General features: G+C 46.5%; 1 protein-coding gene across 1 annotated transcript; it reads right to left on the bottom strand.

Moving 5' to 3' along the window:
- Positions 1-2,012: 2,012 nt before the first annotated feature.
- On the bottom strand, positions 2,013-21,512 carry CDS2 (CDP-diacylglycerol synthase 2). The gene is made up of 13 exons (XM_042886736.1): positions 21,407-21,512; positions 13,506-13,648; positions 12,488-12,584; positions 12,272-12,369; positions 11,453-11,592; positions 11,061-11,119; positions 10,254-10,336; positions 8,953-9,040; positions 8,684-8,752; positions 7,801-7,953; positions 7,383-7,502; positions 6,627-6,730; positions 2,013-6,006 (listed from the first exon to the last, which is right to left on the bottom strand). Exons 1-13 carry the CDS (start codon positions 21,467-21,469, stop codon positions 5,877-5,879), a joined length of 1,347 nt encoding a protein of 448 aa, XP_042742670.1. The 5' UTR covers positions 21,470-21,512; the 3' UTR covers positions 2,013-5,876.
- Between the last annotated feature and the right edge of the window lie 40 nt (positions 21,513-21,552).

Here is a 21,552-nt window from a genome sequence, read left to right as displayed (position 1 = left end):
GGGGACGCAGTGCTGTGGCCCCAACCCGCACCAGGAGCCCAGGGCTGCAGTTGGCTGAATTTGGGGAAGTGGCTGAACTCAGCGCAGCAGCAAAGCCCAGCACAGGGTTCTGGGAAATGCACTGCTGGGCAGCAGAGCAAAGCAACCACAGCTGCAGAATAGCGTCCTTCAATGTCTGATTGCATCCCCAGGTGACAAGAGGGTCATTTCCCTGGAGGTGCCCCAAGGCTGCGGATGGAGCCCTGAGCATGCTGAGCTGGTGGGGGGAATCAGCCCACGGTAGGAGGTGGGGCTGGGTGGGCTGTAAGGTCCCTTCCAACCCAACCATGCTGTGATTCTATGACTCAAAGGTGGTTTAGGGTTTTTGCACCTGGTTTGCAACAGTGGTGCCTGCAAAATGGAGCTGCTGCTTGGGGAAACGCTGTGGGTGTTGGGGCAGAAGGGGATGACGGGGGGCTGCAACCTCCATCTCCTCCTGTATGGGGGCCTGTAAGAGGGGGAAGTTGCCCCAAGGAGAAGCAGAACGAGCAGCGTGGGGAGCTGGGGTGAAAGAGGATGCAGCCATCAGTTCTGTGCTGTCACATCCCCATTGGCCCACCCAGGGTGCACTGAGCTGCACACAGCTGACATCGGGGCCTCAATCCAGGAGGAATTCACCCTTGAGAAAGGAGATGGAGCCTGATTTTACAGCCAGATCAGGAAATTTGGGTTAAATTCTGAAAAATGAATTAACAGCTGAAGCCAGCTCAGCTTCTGCTGAGCTCAGAGAGCCCAGAATGTAGAGCATCATTTTTTCCTCCTCTTAATATTATCTGTAGAAAGCAATGGGAGCATTAGGGAGTCGTGGAGTCACGCGCTTTGATTTTTTTACTTCTTTTTTTTTGCTTTTCAATCTGTTTTTTTACAGAAGCCCTGTGTGAACAGGATGCTACGCTGCACCTCCCTCCCTCCGGAAAGGAAACAGCACAGCAAGTGCTTCAACCCAAACCTGTGCAATTCAGCCCAACGCTCTGAGCCTGCAGGCAGCCCACAGACACACAGAGCCACCCTGCTGCCAGGTCCCACCAGGTATCAAAATGCTCCGGATTTGGGAATGCCTCAGGACTTGGTTTTGTTTGTTTCTCTCTCTCTTTTTTTTTTTTTTTTTCTCCTTAGGATCTGTTGGGAGCATCAGAAATAGGTCTGGAAGGAGCATTGCATGAATGCTGCTCACAGCACAGACAGCTCTGGATTGAGGCTTTCCATCCCTGTAGGTACAGAACACCAGGATGCGCACTGAGAATTCAGCCCACTTTGGGCTGTTCAGTTCAATGAAATCTGTCAACATGCAAGAGAAGGGAGATTTCAGCCCATTTTCCCAGAGATTTAATACCGAGGGATGTTTCAAGACCTCTTGTTAACACGTGCAGTTGTTCCATATGAATATTGCACAGGGCTGTTCAGCAAATTCCTTTCTATCCATGCAAATCCTCCATGGAAGATGTATCACAGCAGAAGATTTGGAGCTTTAGAGTCAATTTTGCAGGTTTGCTAGAGAGAAGAACGTATTTTGGTGTTGCTGGAGGACGAATTTGACTCAGAATATGCAGACAGCATGACAGGAAGCAAGCTGTTGATTGCATGGTTTAGGTTAGTTGATAAGTCAAACAACAGACAAAATAACAGCAGAGCTAAAAATAGGGTGTTTTGCAGGGGTACACAGAAGGATTCTGCCCTCCTGACCCAAACAAGTCAATAGAAATGGCTGAAATGAAGCAATAATTGATGCAAAATGAAATTCCAGCATTCCCAGTCAAAGCCTTAGGGCAAAACAAGTGGATGTGCAGCACATGGCAGTGCTTCCTTCAGCCTTTATGGGATGGGGCTGTGATTTGATGGCAGCTCCCACCCCACAGCACCCTGGGAAGGAAAGCAAGAAATGGGGAATAGGAAAGTTATTGGAGAGGCAGATCAGTCTGTTGTGAGCAAAGCAGGATCTCTCTTAGCAGCGCTGAATAAAACTCCACTACAGATAGTGGAACTTATATTTATTTAACAGTAACATACAGTATATAAATAGGGTAAATACTTTAAAATATACAATATATCACATTCGGACATCCTGTCAAAGAAAGGCAACTCTACATGTGTAGCTAAAACATGAACTGAAAGAACGATGCACAGAGAAAGAAGCAGATGGAGGAATGCCCAGGTCAGGTCTGGAGAATAGGAGCACACAACCACTACAGGAGCCAGAACGCAGCTGGGGATGGGTGCAAAGGGCAGAACCACGGGAGCCTTCACACGATGCTTTCTGTGAGGCAGAGAGGTCTGGATGAGGTGCAGGGATGGTTCCACAGAGCTCTGCCTTCCTCCTACAGGACCAATTGGTCAGAGGAGGAAGAGGAGGAGGGATGGGGACACGCATTGCCATCGAATGCACCCGGACACCTCTGACACTGGCAGTCCCCAACCAAGAGCTGGCTGATGCTGTGGGATTTGCAGCCTTTGTGAGCCACATAAAGACCCCTCCAGGTCAGCATCAGCAAGCCCCCAAGCCCATCACCACCAAGACCTAAATAGCACAGAGCTGGGCACAGGATGTAACACCACAACTAGGTGTCAGTGTTTCACTGCCGCTCACACTGAGAATGCAGCTGAGCTGGAAGCTCATTCAGCCTACAGCCAGGCTCAGAGAAGCAGATTCCCACCCGAACTCACCCAGTGCTCGACCACACAGCCCATCAGTGCTGCAGAGCGCACCACCATCCGATGCTCTTCACTAGATAACCACCGTGGATGCCTGGAGTTCACCCTTGCTGCTCTGCTGCCCAAGAGGAGGAACAGCTCCACCTATGGAGCTCACCGAGAGCAAAACTACTGTGCAATAGCTTGAAACATGGTCAGCAAACTAAAGCCATTCCCAGGCAGGAGTGGTGGGGCAACCCCACAGAATCCTGCCCCAAAACAGCAGTGCTGTCCCTAGGAGCTGGACAGCATTGTCCCCTACACCAGAGCCACCTCCTGCACTCCCACCAGTGGTGCAGAAACCAAGTGGTTTTACCAGCCACAGCTGCTATGCTCACCACTGTTATTCAGCCAGACCAGCCTGCAGATCACCTAACCACCCTCCACCTCTCTCATTTCCTCCTCCATTTCCCAAATGAAGCACCAGCCCCATTCAGTTATAACTGAACTTGAGCGCGCCATTTCCGCGTAGCTTTACGCTCATCCTCTGCACTGCTGGGGAGGAAGGAAGGAGAAAGCTGAGCTCAGCAGAAAGCCACTCACACAGCAGCGCTGCTCCTCTCCGAGCAACACGCAGCCATGAGCGCAGCTGCTTTGCCCTCCAGTGTCCGCGCGCAGCACTGCACCGCCAAAGAGGCCCAAATACTACTTCAAACCAAAAGCATGCACGAAGATTTGGGCTTTTTGCCCCACTAATTACGACTAAAGATGGACGAAGGGCTTAAAGCAAGATGAGCAGGAGACTAGAGACCAGTGTGAAAAATGCATGGCTATAAAGAGCAGTACACTTTTGTGATATCTATCAACACTGTATCTTCTGAGGACAGACTTCAGCCCCAACAACACAGTATGAGGGATTTTGGCAGGTGTTGCCATCAGGCAGTGAGAATCCAGGAGAGCACCAGCTTGTGTGACCACAGGGGAAGCTGCTTTTGGAGCCTACGCAACACCCTGTGGCTTCCACACTTATTCCCAGTTCAAATGCCCTCACCTGGTCTCCCTAATTTCAGATAAATCATCGCAAAATGCAGCCCAAATTTATTCTCTGTGCAAAGCAAGATGGAAGCATTTTGATTCTCTCCTCTGATTTTCTAATGCAGGGCTTTAGATGTTGGAACAACATCCTCCAAGTCAACACAAAATAAATCCCTGCCTGATTGAGGCTGGATCAGATCAGGCTTCACAGCTGACCTAGGGAAGCATCTTTGCTGTTAGCGTTAATGAAACACAATCCTGAACTGACCCCAAACATCAGCCCTGACCCTGCCAGAAGATGGCAGCTTTGCCAGCACTGCTGTGGAAACAGTCCTTTCTTCTCCACAGCGCACGCTCTTGATCAACACCTGTATTTGCAGTGCAATGGGCACAAGCTTCTGCCCCACAGCTCCTGTTTAGGGAGATGAAGCAGAATTTACAACGCAGAGTTGTACAGAAGTAAGAGAGAGACTGGGTCCTACTCATGTATTTACATGAGCACATCTGTGCTCTCCTGCCCACTCTTTCAGGGCGATCGAAAGCAAGAGCGGAATCAGAATATGACACGAGCATGAAAGCTGCAGGTGTTTTACTTCCTGCTGATGCCTTTCTGGTTTGCAGCATGTACAAGTCATCCACATGGGGGGAGTGTCTCTGTGTAAGGTTTATGACAGCAATTATTTGAAAAAAACAACATACTTCTGTATTATCTTTACCTGACACTTGCTCTCTGGGTTAAAATAAGGAAAAGTTTCTCTCTCTTGTGCACAAATTATGAGAATAAGTAAAATCAGTCACCTTCTCCATGAGAACATTGCATAAGACCTAGAATAAGTCGGGGATATTTTCACTATCTGGTCACAAAAAGAGAAAATGAGTTTTACAGTTTTTAGGCTTTTTAAAATAATTAAAGCGTATGACAAAATAAAGGAAAATAGTTTGATAAAACCTCCAACTGTTAAGTGCAACCTGTTGATGACAAGATGCATTAAGCGAAGCAGGACAGAAGCCTGCAGGTAAATGAGCCCAGGCTGAAATGCAACACAGACCATGGTAAAGCTCAGCAGCACAACATCTAGAACTCAAGTAACAAACAGCTGTGATCCCTGAAAGAAAAATGAAATATCCAGCTGGCAGCACCTGTGTGATGCTGGAGCCCAACCTGTACGTTTCAGAAACAAAACCAAGTTGGGCAAAATGTCCCAGTGTAGCGTTTCCAACCATCAGGAAATGGAAAGAAAAAAAAAAAAGAAAAAAAAAGTGTGGTTTGATGTTTCTTAAAGTTGTGAGGAAAAACAAACCAAGTTATTTACAAGGTTGTTTTTACTTGGCAAGGTTTACTCAATGAAAGCTTAGATGTTCTTTAAAACCTTTTTACTCAATGCAGTTTTGAAGCAATCTGAACCTCCCACATTCCCATGAGCAATTACCAGCTTCTTAATTCCTTACCCCCAGTTAATTTCCAATTTAATAGGTTAAAAAAGATCTTATTAGCCAAAATATCAGCTAGAAGAGGAGAATGTGGGAAGCACTGGCAGAAACAGCAAGTGACAAGGGAGACACATGCCCGACTGGGCAGAGGAACTATTGCTGGATTAGTACAAGGTCCTCTTCCAACCAATTGAGCCTTGTGCTTGCTGTGCAGAATCTCCAAGGGGCTGCACACAGGCATGTCTGTATGTGACCTTCTAGGAAAACCAACATTCTCAGTCACCACCGGAGAAAGTTAAGGTCTCCAGAGCTGCCATCACAAACACAGCCTGGCACAGCACCCAGGGGAGCTGTATGGCTTCATCTTTCCCCGCTGGCAGAGCTGGCTGTATGGACACTACACTGTATTCCTGCATAAAAACACTCTCAGGAAAAGCTCTGCCCACGTCTGCATTGATATTAAGAACTGACCACAAGGACAGCTGTACCCTCTTACTTCACCAACTCTTCCAAGTCTTCATTCCTTTCCAGCTACAAATTCAGATTTGCTCATTTGAACCAAAGCTATATAAATATATTATTATGTATTAAAAAAAAAAAATAACACAAATGCAAATATTTACCAAGAAAGGAAGAAAAGTTACAGTGAAATGAGGCCTTGTTATTGTCTTAAATCAGGCAAGCCAGGAATTTCCATGGGGAGGCTTGTCTGTTTTCAGTCCTGTTCCAAATCACATGGCTGTCTATGCGTCCTCTGAGCCAACTAACACTCCCTTGTCAACCAGGTGCGCTTTTAGCGTGTTGAAGATGTGCAGCTGCTGGTCTGGCCTCAAGGTTAAGAACTGCTGGATCAGTTTGCTCGGGTTAGGACCTCTGAAACACAAAAGCATTGTTACCGGTGAGTCTCAGTGCTCTGGGAACCCAAACGCCTATTCATTCACAATATTTTTGCCCAGGAAATCCAATTTGGAGATGGGGAAATGGATTCAAAAGAGACAGCATGCTGAGCTGTAGACAAAACCAACAACAACCAAACCTAATCTGTTTCAATAGGGCGCTGGATTTTGTGCTACTAATAGATGCTCCTCCTCTAGAATAAAAACACTCATGTAAACTCAGTTCCTCATCTCCTTCAGTAGTTTCTGTGCATCCCTGGGCTTTCTTCTATTCTGGAACATCTGTATACTGCAGCAGAACTAAAATTTTGCTGCTTGATCAGCTCAGGGGAAACTCTGTTCGAGATTCACAGGAATGCAGAAGGGACATGCAAGAGGACTGGAGTAACAGAGCTTAGGAACTGATTGTGTTTTCAGCTCGATGTGATTGTTTTGGAAGACACTTCCCTTTTCAAGCTCCTCTTGCTTCTCTTTCTTTGCCTTGTATTTTTAGATATTTATCTCACAGGAATATCAACTGTCTCATATTGCAAACCTGTACTGCATGTCACTTGAGTTTGAGTAGGTCCCCAAACTTCACTGGAAAGCAATAAATACCTGATAAAGCTTGCAATGTACACGTTCACAAAGGTAGCCATCAGATACTGACAGTCAAAGCGATCCATGATACCTCCATGCCCTGGAATTGTGTTGGCAAAGTCCTGCGCAAAGCAGAAAGGATTACATTAAAGTTTCAGATGCCCATTACCTGTATTTATTTAAGTATATTTATGTGCCACTCTCATACCCCTCTTCTAATTCTTCCCAGAAGGCAAAAGTCAGACTAAGAAGAAATTTTGCTTGATCTCTCCCCTGGTTCTAAAAGTTTCTCCTTTATGAAAGCCATCAGTGCCTGACAACATCAAGGCTTAATTCAGATCCGTCACTCAGAGGTCAAGGAAGGCCAATCTTTATCATTTGCACATGTGTCCTGCCTTTATCTTAGCTGCACAGAGACTGATTGTATCTAAAACCAGCCTGCAATCAAAAACCATCAAGGCAAGCCTCAGACTGCAAAATATCCTGACTGAGTCAGGATGCTTTATTCATCTACCTCCAGTTCTGCACCAAAGCAGTGTCTAGAATATTGCAGTTGAAATTTTAAGGTCTCTCCCCACATCCATTTAATAAAATTAAAACAAACAAACAAACAAAAAAACCCCATAAAACTGAATCATGCCCCACTGCTCTATTTGTTACTGAATAAACATTCTCTCCCTTCCCAAAGCTTGCCTTCATGGAGAGACTGTTCAGAGTGGCAGTAACTGTTCAGTCTTTACATTATCTACTGCAAATGACAGTGCATATCCTCACCTTAATTTTGAAGGCTCTCTTAAATCCGCTAGCAAAGAAGCCTCCAAATGGCCCAATAAGGGAGGCAAAAGTAGACAGTGCAATGCTGTGGATTTGGAAGGGGTACATTCGGACTGTCTTCTGCAAGGGAAAAAAAGCCAACATGTCAGAGAAGGATTTCCACCTAGAATAGTACTGCTCACTTGTTCCCATCTTTCTCTCTTCACCATGCTCTAGGCCAGCTGCTTTTCAAATGCATTCACGTCCCACCAGACTTGGAATAGTTGCATTGGGTTTTCAATCCAAATGGAGCACCACTGAATTCCTCCCATTTTCTGGATGTACCATCATCCCTTGAATTGCACCAAAATAAAGCCCTAATTTCTTTTTCTCATGTTCCTCACGTTCCTAAGGCCTCAATAAATAGAGAGAGTCCTACCCATCCCACCACAGACTGCAGCACCAAGGGGATGTTGTACTCCTGTAGCTGGAACAGCTCTGATGGCTCACAGTCCACTGTGAAGCTGTTGGTGTCATTGTTGAACTCCACTGGACAAGTAAAGCACCGATACCCAGACATCACATAGGACAGCTTGAAAAGGAGAGAAATAAAGATGCAGTATGAGAAATTATGATTAACATCTTCCTCAGCAATGAGGCAGAGGGGCTCTTAAGGGAAAAGGCCACTCAAGGAGACATGGTGAGGAGAGAGCTGCACTGCCAGCTTCGCTAAGATTACTTTCCCGAGAACAGTAATTGGCTGAAGGCAAAGTTGGTAAGCATTTCTGTGTAGTAACTGCCTCTGTTCAACAACCAGTAATCAGAGCCCTTCTCAAACAAACTGAGACAGGTAGCACTATTTGGCTGAGCAGAGGGATGTGACCACACACACAGATCGACACAAAACCAGGTACAAATATTCCAAGAGCAGCGAGTTCCCCACACAGCCTTTGAAATAGGCATTTATCCAACAGCAGCCCCCGATGCTTTGGCTGTACCCAAATGTGTACAGCATCTGTGGAAATGCTGTAGTCTCTCCCCTTCAAGATACAAGAGTGAATGTTTCTAGGATAACTAAAGAAATGGATGTGTCACAGGGTCTGATGGGGACTGAAAACTTCCTGCAGCGTCCTGCTTCACCAGCAGGATCTGCACACAGTGCAATACAGAACCACAGACCAGTTCAAATCCAGGTCAGTAGGAAAAAGGTAAATTTTCTGAGAAGAGCCAGTAGAGTTTAAAGTTTGTGTGCACTTTTTAGCCAAAACTCTGTCACCTTACATATGGAAGCCAAAGAAACAAGCAGCATGATTGCTACTTACCAGTAACCCAAACAAAACGGTGGCAAAAAACCCTCCAATAAAACCCTCCCAGGTCTTCTTCGGGGACAGCTGCCAGAGGGAGAGAAAGAAGGGGATCATTACAACCTGTGCACCTATGCTCACGGCAACACAGACTGGGGCACACACCAAGTTTCATTTGGAGGCTTGCTTCAGACTTCTAAAAAGCCACAAAACTGGAGATCAGGGAACACAGGATTAATATCTGAAGAAGCTAAAATGCATCTTTTGTTCGCCAAAGAATTACAAACCTTGATTAGCGGGGTGCGGCCAAAGAAGAACCCAAACATGTATGCCATGATGTCATTGCAGATCACACAGGAAATCGGGACGATGAACCTACATGGGGGAAGAGCAAATCCATTTGAAGTGTCAACCAGACACATCCAAGGCTTAACTAAGCAGGCAGCTGCCTCTTAAATTGTTTTGCAGGACTATTACATGAATTCCTCCCTATCCAATACAATCTCACACGTTAGGAGCAATGACTTGAAGCTCTCAGGACAATCTCAGAGGTTACTCCAGTGCTCTGGACTCAAGAGCGCGTTGTGTACCCAGAACAGATTGCTTTAAGCACATTTTCTTTTGTCACACATGGCATGCTGTTAGGTAGCTGCCTTCTTTTCCCCCAGAAAGGCTGCACTTCAGCTGTAAGCAGGCTGCTCACAAAGCACTCTGGGCTGGCTGAGGAGCACATAGGAACATGCAATCTTCAGAGCAGCCAAAATTAGTTCCTGGCACTGCTGGTCGGGGGAAGATGGAGACAGAGAGCCCCATCCTGAACAGGGCTTCCCATCTGCACAGCAGCTGGAGTAAGCTGGGAAAGGCAACAGGTTGCAATCTCCTTTCTTTCACATTGATGCTTTTAGCACTATTCTGGCAGCGCTGCCCACAACCAAGTGCTTAGCAGCACTCTCCTGTCCATTTGCTAAATATGAGTGGGCAGAGAAGGCACCGAAATGGGCCAAGCACTGCCTGAGATGTCCATGCACCACAATTTGCAGATGCTTTCATACAGCTCTCTGCACAAAGCAAGTCCTAAGTACCCAAGGAATTGCTCAATATTTTGTTTTTCTATTCTGAACAGGAAGCACTTTGTCCTTGGTCATTTGTTAAGAAACATAATAATAATAAAAGTTTTTAACTCAAAATGCGGTAAGAGGTTCCAGAAAGACTTTATTATGGCCTCACAGTATATAAAGGGGCTTACAAGAAAGATGGAGAAAAACTTTTTACCAGGGCTTATAGTGACAGGACAAAATTTTTAACTGAGTAAGAGTAGATGTATGGAGGAAATATTTTACATGAGGATGGTGAGACATCAGAACAGGTTGCTCAGAGAGCTTATGGGTGCCTTGTCATTGGAAGTGTTCAAATGTTTGGACAGCATTTTAAGCAACCTAATCTAAGGAAAGATGTCCCCATTCACAGCAGAGGGGTTGGAACAAGATGATCTTTAAGGGTCCCTTCCAACCCAAATCATTCCATGATTCTGTGATAATCTATATGAGGCTGCAGAAGTCAAAGCAACTCAGAACACACAGCAACTCACCATATCATTCCTTCAAACAGGTTGTGAATGATGAGGTGCGACTGGGTAACAACAATTAGCAAGGTCACATGGGTCCATCCAAACTGGAAGAGAAGACAGCATGCAGTCCAGCCTGCCTTGAGACACTGCTCACACACCGCTGGCAGAAATCAGATGCTGTTAGCTACCTCTCAGACTGAGAACAGCTCATGCACATGTGCTAGCATGCACCTTCACCATAAGAAACACTAAGAGGCATGAGGAACAGGGAACAGCCACCCCTAGAGATTTATGGCATCTTCATCTCAAGCCCAGAGCTGAACTTCGCTAGGTAGAGTTCTGCCAGACCAAGTGTTCTTTAGCCCTTTCCTCTCCCATACATCTCACTCAGCCTTCTGACTAGCTGAGAAGCAAAAGGTTGATGATATCCAAGCTCTTTCTCTGTGTGCTGATTAAACTGGAAAGCAAAATTAACCACACTGATGGCCAAAAGGAGCAATTTTTTTGACATCTGGGAAAAGGGAAACATAGCCAGTCAACCCCAGTGGCAATCTACCCTCAACACAAGAGTCAAATGCTGTCACCTCAGCTTACAGAAAGTTTCTTAAGAGCATCCTCCAGTGTAGAGAGAATTCACGACTGGAGGGAAATCTTGTCAGATTATCTCCCCAAATCTACATTCTGCTCACAGCAACTTTCCTTTGGGGCAGCATTACAGCACACAGCCAGCACAGAAGCAAGTATTTATCTACATAACATTTTCAAGCAGCCTATATTACTTTTCATTCTGCCTCCAAGTGGGGGCAGCCAGCCCCTGTTTAACCATACCATGTAAAACTGGAGGCGATAGTGCTTCTTCACCAGGCTCAAGACAAACATGCAGAAACCTGGTAAGAGACAGAAAAAGAGTGAATGGAGGAAACATTTCTTCAACAATAAATATTTCCCCCCCCCCCCCAGAGAGATGGCACAGTTGCCTACAAATTATACTTGTACAGTTAAACATCAAGCCTAACTGTCTCATAGAGTTTAGGGAGTTTTATTCTACAGAGCCTCATTTAAGGTACTTGTCACCCTGTGGTCAAGTTACAACGTCACTAAGAACAGAAATAATTTGCTATAGATATTGAATTGTATACAATGCTCAGGGCAAGAGTAGTTCAAGCACATTTCACACTTCCAGCCCAGTCAGGTTTAAAAACAGAAAATGTGGTCTCTACCTGTTAAGTAGAGGGCGAAAGAAATGAAGCGGTGGTATTTGCTGAGGATTCGCAGGGGCTCCTCCCTCTGAACCAGGGTGAAGAAATAATCTGTCACAGTCTCACCATAGAAAAAGTAGTTAACACAGAGTAAGAAGTACCTGTGGAGAAGGCAGATGCTTGTTAGTAGGATCCTAAAAAGCTCCCAGAGAACACAGAAGGTGGCTCTGCATTTCCAAAGTCTTTACATTGCTCTTATACATTGCCATAAAGAGCCATCATCCTGCAAGCGATGGGCAGAACTTTAAATGAAGGTGACATTTCTAAATGGTGAGAAATAAACTAGTGGCAGCATCACTCAGCTCCACTCTGCAATGGATTTTATGGTTTGATTGTATTGGCCTTCTGATGCACAATGACCACCTGCCTTTAGGTGGCATTCCTCAACAGGCCTCTGTTAACCCCTGCATGCCAAAAGCACCACCCATGCACCCTAAAAGCACTGCTCCTGCTCTCTCCCCAGCTTCTCTCTGGCAGCCAGAGCTGCTCAACATTCAGCCCTGCTTCACAATCACCTACAAACACCCATCCCAGCAACCATGTCTGTCACTTAGTGGTGATTGTCAAACATTCATGATTCACAAACAATGGGATAAATTTTATCAGCACAAGTTCTATCAAAATAGATCACAATTTAGAGAAGGCTTTTCCCTTACAAGTGCTGCTAACATATTGCACTGGCCAACACGGCAATCCCCTGGTCTCCAGTTTGGAGCTACCTGTCTGCAATGGGGTAAAGCTGCACACAAACACTGGGAGAGGAGTAGTCTCCCTACTCACCAGCTGAGTGTCCTGAACCAAGGCAGGTCATATGAGTGATACACATTATAGCCAATAGTGATAATCTCGTGGAAACATTTGATCTGGACACACATCACCTGCACAAAGAGACAGCAACAAGATGTAAGAGGTTGAAACACCTCCTTCCTCAAAAATTGAAAATATGTTCCACAATAGGAGTCAGCAACTTTCTCCTCTGTTGCTGTGAACACTTACTATTGTCATTAAGACCATGGGTCCCAAGTAGATGATGATGAAGAAGAAGGTGATCATTGCCAGGGTGAGGATGCCTCTTACCCACCAATTCTTCCATCTAGGTCACAGAGAAAACAAAAGAAGTTAGAGAAAGCCAAAACAAAGTAAGGAAGCAGGATGGTACTTCTGTTCTCTGCATATCATGAAAGCAGGACACTGAGCCCTGGAAACCTCAGACCCTGTTCTACTGATCAAAGCCTGGCTGCAACAGCTGCAAGGTTACAGCTTAGTTCTTAGCAAGGAAGACTGAAAACCACTAAATGTAGAAAATATTAGTCAAAAGACACTGAAAGAGGCAGGGCATCTGTTCCTGTTCTGCTGCAGGTTTCCCACACCCTAGACAAGCTAGGAGTCATTACCAAACCCTGCAGATCTTTTTCCAGAAGAAGCACAGGCTTTGGCATGTTGTACCCTTGTTACTGTCCAACAAATCTTGCCTTGAGCATCTCCCATTCTCAGAGAACACCTGAGAGAGATGCTTTTTCCTGTGCCCCAAAGCAGCCTGCAGAATACATCCCCAGCTTCTTCTCAAATCTTGTCCTTATCAGCACATTTTTCCCCACGCACTCCTACACAAGTAGGTCACACTAGTGGTTAAAAGCCATCACAGCTGAGTGCTGAGAGTGATGTCAAAGCTGAACACAATGTCTTCAGCCTCACCAAGGCCTCCTCACCTTCACCTGTCAAGACCAAGCAGGCAGTGATGCTGTCCTCCTGCAGCGCTCCTCTGCCCTGATCCCACACAGAGCAGCCCTGAGCACTGCACTCTGCTAGCCTTGCTAATGTTACCATCACTTTCTGCTGCCTGTGGCCTCAGAGACACCTTCCTGTTTGCATGTGAGAGAGGGAGAAAGCAGCACTATCAGGAGCTGCTCATTCAGCTTCCTGCAGCCATCACCACACTTCCAGGGCTTGGAAAGCCACATGGTAAATGCAGGGGCACTGGCAGCAGAGCAGAACAATGCTGAGTGGGGGCTACCTTGAGGACAGGTTGGAGAGAGCCCTGTTCAGGACCTCTGGAGTGTCATCTGATGTTGGCACAGGGGGCGATCCTCCAAATTCAGACTTGCTTTCGCTGTCTGATGCGGTCTCTCCATCCAGCTTGTTCTCAGATTCTGATTCCTGCAATTTAAAGAGGGAGAAAAGCTTTACTAGGTACAGTGACAAGGATGAATTTGGCCCACAGAAGGAGTATAGAAGGAGCTATGGGTGCCCCATCCCTGGAGATGCCCAAGGCCAGGATGGATGGAACCTGGGGCAGCCTGAACTGGTGGGGGCAGCCATCCCACAACAAAGGTGGGGAGCTGCAAGATCCCTTCCAAACCCATGATTGTGTGAGTGAAGAAACTCAGCAGTCCCCAGGATGCAATGCCTAGTGCCATTCTGCTTCTGCAAACAGGGGAGGAAGAGGACAGGAAAACAGTCACCTAAAGCATGAACATTACACATTTTAGGTGATTCCACAATGCACTTTACTCTTTGGCATCCTCAGCAGTGACTACAGGAAAGGATCCATTTCCTCTGAACAGTTAAAAATGCTTTGCAGTTGATTAAGAAGCATCTCAAATACAGCAAGTGCACAAGGGACATGAGCTTGTTAGCAGGAATTTTTACAAGGTCTCTCAATCCCCAGGCACATCTCCAAGAATGCAGCATTGCCCAAATTAGACAGAAAGAAAGGCCTCCAAGTAGACAGGCTCAAGGCTTCCAGACAGACTTTTCAAGTGCTAACTTAATACATGGACACTAAAAATAACACCAAGCCCATCCTCAGAAAGTTGAAGAGGAAGAACATGGCTTATCACTCAGGCCCAGCCATCCTCTCTGGCCACAGGAGAAACGTGTAGAGGAAAGAGGCAGCACCTGCTGTCCCTGCACCCTCTATTATTGCTCCAGAGCCCAGCACAAAGTCCTGCATATGAGGGTAAACAAATAAAGGTGAGGCAAGAGGTTACTGAAGACCAGTGGTAGAAAAAAGATTACAAGCAACCTCCCCCTCCCGAGCAGTTTATCCTCTAGCCCAGATCAGGAATAGAGGACAGACCCAAAAAGGCACGTTTTGCTCCTCACTTCAGCATCCTGCTCCTTGAAGCAAGGAAGGAAAATGCCAATCCCTAGGGAGCAATGAGCAGGTGGAGTCCAGGGCATTTGGCTTCAGAGCTACTTTAAACTCCTGGAAAAAGAGGAGGAAAAGAACAGGAGGAAGCCAAGTGATAGGGGCTCTGCAAACAACACAACCTCATCCTTTTGGAATGCTGCAGCCCTCTGGGCTCTCCCATAATCAGAAAGCAGAGACCCCACCAAAATAAATGCTGGGAGTGGTTTGCTGTATCCAAATCAAGAGAGTATTTGTAGTTCACCGGAGCAATGAGACTTGAGTGGCATTTCTCTTAGTTAAGGCAGGAAAGGATAATTGCTCCCCAGCTGTAAGGTAGCAGTGGCTGCAGGCCAGGTTCTTAGAACAGACAGGACAGCTACAGGCTGTCAGATGGAGGCAGCTAAAAATACAATGGTGCTTCCGCGGGCATGCAAAGAGCCAGCACTGCACCCATCACATCCCGCTGTGCCCCCTCCTTGCCGGGCTCTGTGCTTGCAGCCTCCCATTCCCATGGGCTGAGGACAAGGAGGAGAGCTAAAACAAACACTTCTCCCTGCCCTCGTGAGGGGATGAGGAAATACAGCTTGGCTTTAGTTCAGTTTCTCCTTCTGGACTTCTAAATTACCTTTAGGAATAGGGATCTAGGAAAGAAAAATGAATGTGACCGATTCCATTTAAATGAGTATGGATGTGCTTATGTACTTAGAGGAACAGCCATTATCTGTGCAAGCTAAAATCAAAAATCTTAAGTAGAATCCTAATGCAGTCCAAGTATTTACCAAATTGCACAAGTCACTGGCAATGCGATAAAAGAACTAAATGCTGAAATGAGAATGCAGACCCAAGCCAACATTCCTGCATCTTATTCCCAAAGCACTAGCATTGCAGGCAAATTGTTCCTTGTCTGTGGTGCAGGGGATCAAAAGTTTCACAACGTGCTCAGGGACCAAAAGAAAGGGAAAGAGCACGGATGCCTTTTTCTCTTTCACTCCTGGCCAAGAATAGGAAGGATAAAAGCAACTGCATAGCTCAAGGGACAGAAGAATGGGACACTGCAAAGAGCCAAGCTAGCAGCTGTTCGGATGGGCAGAGTGAAAATTTAAGCTCATTACAGAGTTGATGCTTCCATGAAGAGGTTTTGACTGCGAGGAGTGGGTCTGGGCTGCTTCAAGCCATAGATTGCAAACAAAGAGTGCAGTAATGCTGGCACAACCAGCGCTTCAGGGAAGCTGTGTCTAATAGATGGTTTCCTGTCATGTTCCTGATGCCTCTTCTGTGCTGTTCTCTCCTATTTCTGCAACTGAAACAAAAGCCTACTTGGAGTGAGTTAACCCAGACATCCTGACATCTCCTTCCATAACCACTGGCCTGTGCTCTCTCCTTGAACCTTTAAGAGACCTCTTTGGTGCAGATCTGCTTGGCCAGCACCGCAGACAAGCCAGCACTCATTCAATTCATCAACTCAGACACTGAAAAGTTCCTTAAGAAACAGGAGAATAAATAATGCAGGGATAAAACGTTTGTGGACAAATTTTACCACCCTAAAGATAAGAATAGTGGAGAAGTGAGTTGTCATAGTTTGCCTTAAACAGCTTAACTCCTGTAAGCAAGAGATATGAAATTTGTGTTCACATTTCCAAAGGGTTTTCATGCAGCAGAAGCACTTTCTTTCCCCCCAAGTATCCGTGACATGATCTCAGTTGCCATAGAAACAAGTGAGCTATCTCCCTGCCAAACATTTTCTGCCCAGTACAGAGATACAGTTCAGTATTCAGTGCTGGTAGATTAAATTAGTTGAAGAAATTCTATTCTTTGTGCACCTTCCTTGAAGCAAAGCACTGCTTTTATTTAGACTTTCCGCCATGCTAACAAAACACAGTGATGGAAAGTGCCAGTACACCATGAGAGAAAAGAATACTGGCTGGGGCACAAAGCATCTCACGTCCTGGGCAGGTCCAGGAACGTGCTTGAATTGTCATGCTGTGCAGTTGTCCTCAGAGCAATTAAATCCAAGTTTCTCATGTTCCTCCATCAAAACATCCACCAAGTTGGTGCCTGCTGGATCTTGTCCCAAAAACAAAACAAAACTCAGTGATGAAGGTCAGTTTTCATCTATGTTGATATGGGACTCCCTTCCCCATCCCCCCAAAAAAACAAGCTCCAGTGGAAAGCACGCACAGAAATTAGGGCATGCTTATACACTGAGACCAGTAGCAGATAACATCAAAAAAGGGTAAATGTTTGCACAGAGGCTGAAAGAAGTAAGAAAACACCCCCTGCCATCTCATGTTCCCAAAGCCACTCACTTTATTTTGAACACAAGCAAGCTCAGCTTGCCAGCGGGATGTGATCAGAGGTATGCATAGTTTGCATTTAGCAGAACAACTGTCTGACAGAAGAACCTGAGCTCAGTGTCAGCGAATATGATTGATGTAGAGTTGCACATCCCTGTGACTCATCCGGCTAATCCTCTGCCTGGTCCCCAGCTCAGCACACACTCTGGGCTCTGTATATTCCAGGACATCAAGAAAGGTAAATGCAGCGGGCTTTGTGTCCTTTGGAGAAGCTACTGTATACAAAAGAGCACAAAAATAGGTTGTTACTTCTGGCATTCCCCCAGAACTTCCTACTGTTAAGAACACAACCTGCCTCCTCCCTTGTAACACTTGAAGGGGTGTTTTGGAGGCTTCAGTGCTGGGTTCTCCTGGCTCTACGTGACATCACTCTCCTATCACGGCATTCATTGAGCCCTCACCATCCCTGCAGAGACAGAAACAAGACATAAATCTCCCAAGCACCTCTGGGATCCGTTGTCTGAAAGCAGCTCTGCCCCACCTCGGAGCCACGTCTGCATACAAACATTTTCATCTCTTATTTGGAAGAGCTGTGAGAAATGAGAGAGAACAAACAGCTCTGCACCAACACGCACTCTATTTGCATCAGAAGGTTAGTACAGGAAAAGTCTATTTTTGTCCTCCAAAATGAGAGCCTGCAATGGCTGATGGCTTCTGACCCTCAATTCCTTCAGAGTTAGACATGTTTTTCCAAGACCTAACCCGAAAAACATCTTACCAGTTCAGTTAATTTGCTGCCTGTGATGCCATCTTGTTCCCATTCCTCTACCCATCACTCCTGCTGGCTTTATTTGAAGCAATCAAAGGCAGGACTCAGCCCAGTCTACTTAAGTGTAATTCCAACAAACGTAAATTAACAGACTTCTGAAGACATGGCTACCATAATGCGACAGGGCTCCTGCACCGCTGTTTCTCTGCATCCTGCACCCCACCCTGAGCCAAACCCGGAGCTCCTGCAGCCCTCCCAGCACACAGCCCTTCACCCTCAGCACTGGCATTCCAACGCTCAGCATCTTTAGAACACTTGACCACAAGGGAAAGCTTGCAAAATGCCTGGAAGTGCAACAATCACCAGGCTTGGACAGCAGAGCCCATTGCCTTTCATAACACGATACAGATGTAGCCAGACAAGAAGTCACCTCATCAGTCCACTGCTGGGTTGAGCCATGAAAAAGAACAAAAGTCCTCTTCATTGAACCTTTTCCTAAGTAGGGAAACCTTTTGCTCTTGCTCCTCAAGGCCTTGTGCCATCAAAACAACACTCCTTGCACTCACTGTTTTACAAGAAATGAGCATCCCTGGCAGCTGTGGGTGGAACACAGTATCCAAACACTGCCCAGGAAATCCACCTGCATGGACCAGTACAGAAAAATGCTTCTGCACTGACTGCCTTTTGCAGCTCCCACCCTCTGAAAAGAGACAGCATTTTCCAGCAAGACACTGCCACTGCCTGTGACAAAGAGGTGGGTAAACACAACCAGAAGTGACGTAAGGGTGTGAGCTGCAGCCCAGATAAGCCTGCCTCTAAATAGCCCTGCCCTCTGCTCTTCCATGGGAATGATGTCGAGATCCTCTCTGGATTTCAGGCAGCCACCACTGCCACGTCCTATCAAAAGAAGAGAAAAAAAGGAATGGGAAAACCTTCTGTTCCCAAGTCACTGCTGAGGACTGATCTTAGAATGCCATCAGAAGAGCAGAAGTGTTTGGGGCTCCATTCATGCATCATGAAACAATTTTCTTTTACACCTTCGCAATTCAATCTGAAAATTGTAAGATAGAAATGTGTTTCATGGGATGTGCACAACACAGGAGAGAAGGCTCCGAACTTCAGTTTTACACAAAGCATGGGTCTGCCATGCAAAGGAACCAGTCTGCAAAGTGTTTATCTAGTAACAAGAAACAGAACTTGTATCAATCATCTCCCAACAACATTAATGGCAACAGTTAACAGCACCTGTTTGTGCAAAAAGAATGGGCACCAAGCACAAGTTTCCCTGCTTTTTTAACTGGAGAGATCAGATGGAGTTCACTCAAACAGATGTTGCCTTGTTTGTATTGAGACAAAGACTGCGTGCTGCACAACAGCTCTACAAAACTGATTTTAAAACGTTCTTGCATGACAGTCTCAACCGAAGCAGCACTTCCAGCTACACGCATTGTGCCGCATCAAAGGGGAGGACAGCATCAAAGCTGTGACACTGTGCAAGGGTTATGGGACCAGAAAGTGAAACCACCCTCCTCCTTCCCGTTATCAAAACGGCGCAAAGTGAAAACGAGTCGAAAACACAACTTTCCAAGTCTACTATTCAAACCAGCCTGGCCATTTACATCTCCTTTTAACTTGTTCCTATCAAGAAGCTGAGAGTTCTTTTCAGCAGATAGGTTTCTGTACAATACAATATGCATGGCTGAATTAGTTTTTGTGGCAATGCCAACTGAATGACAAAGCAGAAACAGGGATCTCCTCTCCTGACAGCAATACCAGCATTGGGCACACAAAGCACACGAAATTCTGCTGTGTTGGCTTTATATCCACCATTATTCCCAGCCTCTGCCAGACATTACCAAGCTCTAAAACACAGCAGTTTGATGTCATGGAAGACAAGCCTGCCATGGAAGCATACTGCCATAGGAAGTGCAGTGCTGTACAGTATTTCTAATACAGTATTGCTGTTACCAGGTAACCTCCTACCAGACTTGCTGTAGCAGTTTGGGGAAATTCTCTGCCTCCTGCAGCTGCCTGCTATTGTTAGGAGACATCATGCTCAGCACCTCCAAGGAGCTGCTCTTCACTAGCTGAAAACATCTTTTTTTTTTTTTCCCCTTGCAACTCATTTAAGCCGAGCAGCATGACACAGATATTATGCTCCCTCCTAAGGACACTTCAAGTTATCAACTCCAAGGCAATATTAGGAAGCCCTTTAGGAGGCTCAATGTGTTTAAAAAGCGTACTTGCCTGAAGATAACAGGATTGTACTCAAAATAGTGGCCCTCTGACCTTCCTTAGGAACACATCACAAGCAGCTAAAGAGATCGCAGCTTGGCTGAGGGAGTTTGTTTGCATGCCAGTGAAGCAGCACTGGTACTCACAGGCTTCTGAGGGACACCTTCCAACTCCCACCAAAGTTCTGGAATATAAAAGTCCCTGAAGATTTTCTGCTGCAAAGTCACTTCTGAGGGAGACAAATGCACTTATCTAGAGGTTAAGTTTTGCTCTGGGCACAGCAATGAAATAGGGATCTTATGGAGATCTGGATGTTGGATAGCTGTAAGAGCCAAAAAAAAGGCAAAGCCTCAGATCTACGTGAAGGAAATCCATTCTTGATGCTGTCTGTACTCTCCATTCCAACACCCACTCTAAGCACATCGGAACCAGCAAGTTTACTCAAACACAACTCCCAACAGGTGTTAGCCTGACATTTAAAACAGTGTTAAATGTAATATTTAGCAACATAAAATGTAACATTTTGATTGAAGAAGAGACTTTTGCATGATGATTTCTTGCTTCTCTGAATACTTCATGCATCAGCAGAGGAATCATGTCAACACAGTGCTGCTAAGGGCAAGCATTGGGCTGCCCCAAAACACCTGCATTGAACCGGAAAGCAGCAAAGAACTACTTTTTCCTCCAGTCGTGATTTTGTGGTTATAATCTGCATAGAGAAACTTTTTTTGGACTGCTTATTCCTCTTGTTCCTTTACACTTGAGTAAGACGTGAGCAAAGCAGAGGATCACAGCATGGCTGGGGTTGGAAGAGAGCTTAAAGGCTCTAAAACTGAAATGGTTTGGGTCAGAATTCTCCTTAAAGATCACAGGGCTTGGGTTTGGGTTGGAAGGATATTTAAAGATCAAAAAAACATGGAGTGGGCTGGGGAGGTCCTGAAAGATCAAACAGCCATGGGATAATGTAGGTTTGAGTTGGAAAGGTCCTTAAAGATCGCAGAACCACGGAATCACAGCATGGTTGGGCTGGAAGGGACCTGAGAGCTCCCACCAGTGCGCTGGGTGCCCCCCACCAGCCTCGGGCACCTCCGTGATGGGACACCGCAGCTCCTGTGGGCGATGCCAAGTTCCGAGCATCGCGTTTGTGGCCGAAGCAGAACGGACGCTACAGGAAAACCATCAGATTTCCCTTCCACGGCCGATCCTCAGCAAACCATCGCCGTTAAATCCCATTAAACCACTGCTATTTCTGCTGAAGGAGAAGCCCCGCGGGCCGTTGCAGCTCGGGATGCTCTACGAAATGCCGCCGAGCGTGGAACCACCCCGCACCCGAGGAACTGCCCCCGAGGAGCTGCACCCGGCCCGGGCCTCCGCTTCCCGCCGGCCGCCCCAGGGGTTCCCACTCAGCCCCCAGAACCGAGGCCCGGCCCGCTGCATCGCCACGCCTCAGGAGAAGGCTTCGCCTCGCCGCCGCCGTTACCCACCTTCTCCTCGGGCTCGGGCTCGGGCTCCCGCTCCCCGCACAGCCGCTGCCGCAGCTCGCTCATCCCGACCCGCAGCTCTGCTCCGCGCACCGCCGCCGCTACGCGCCCTCCGCAGCCAGGGACAGGGAAAGGACCGGGAGCCGCCC

Source organism: Lagopus leucura, unplaced genomic scaffold, assembly GCF_019238085.1.
Source record: "Lagopus leucura isolate 7727_CA_CO unplaced genomic scaffold, USGS_WTPT01 Super-Scaffold_100062, whole genome shotgun sequence".
Taxonomy (NCBI): Eukaryota; Metazoa; Chordata; class Aves; order Galliformes; family Phasianidae; genus Lagopus; species Lagopus leucura.
Note: the sequence above shows the minus strand (reverse complement) of the source record. Positions and strands in the feature narration are given on the sequence as shown.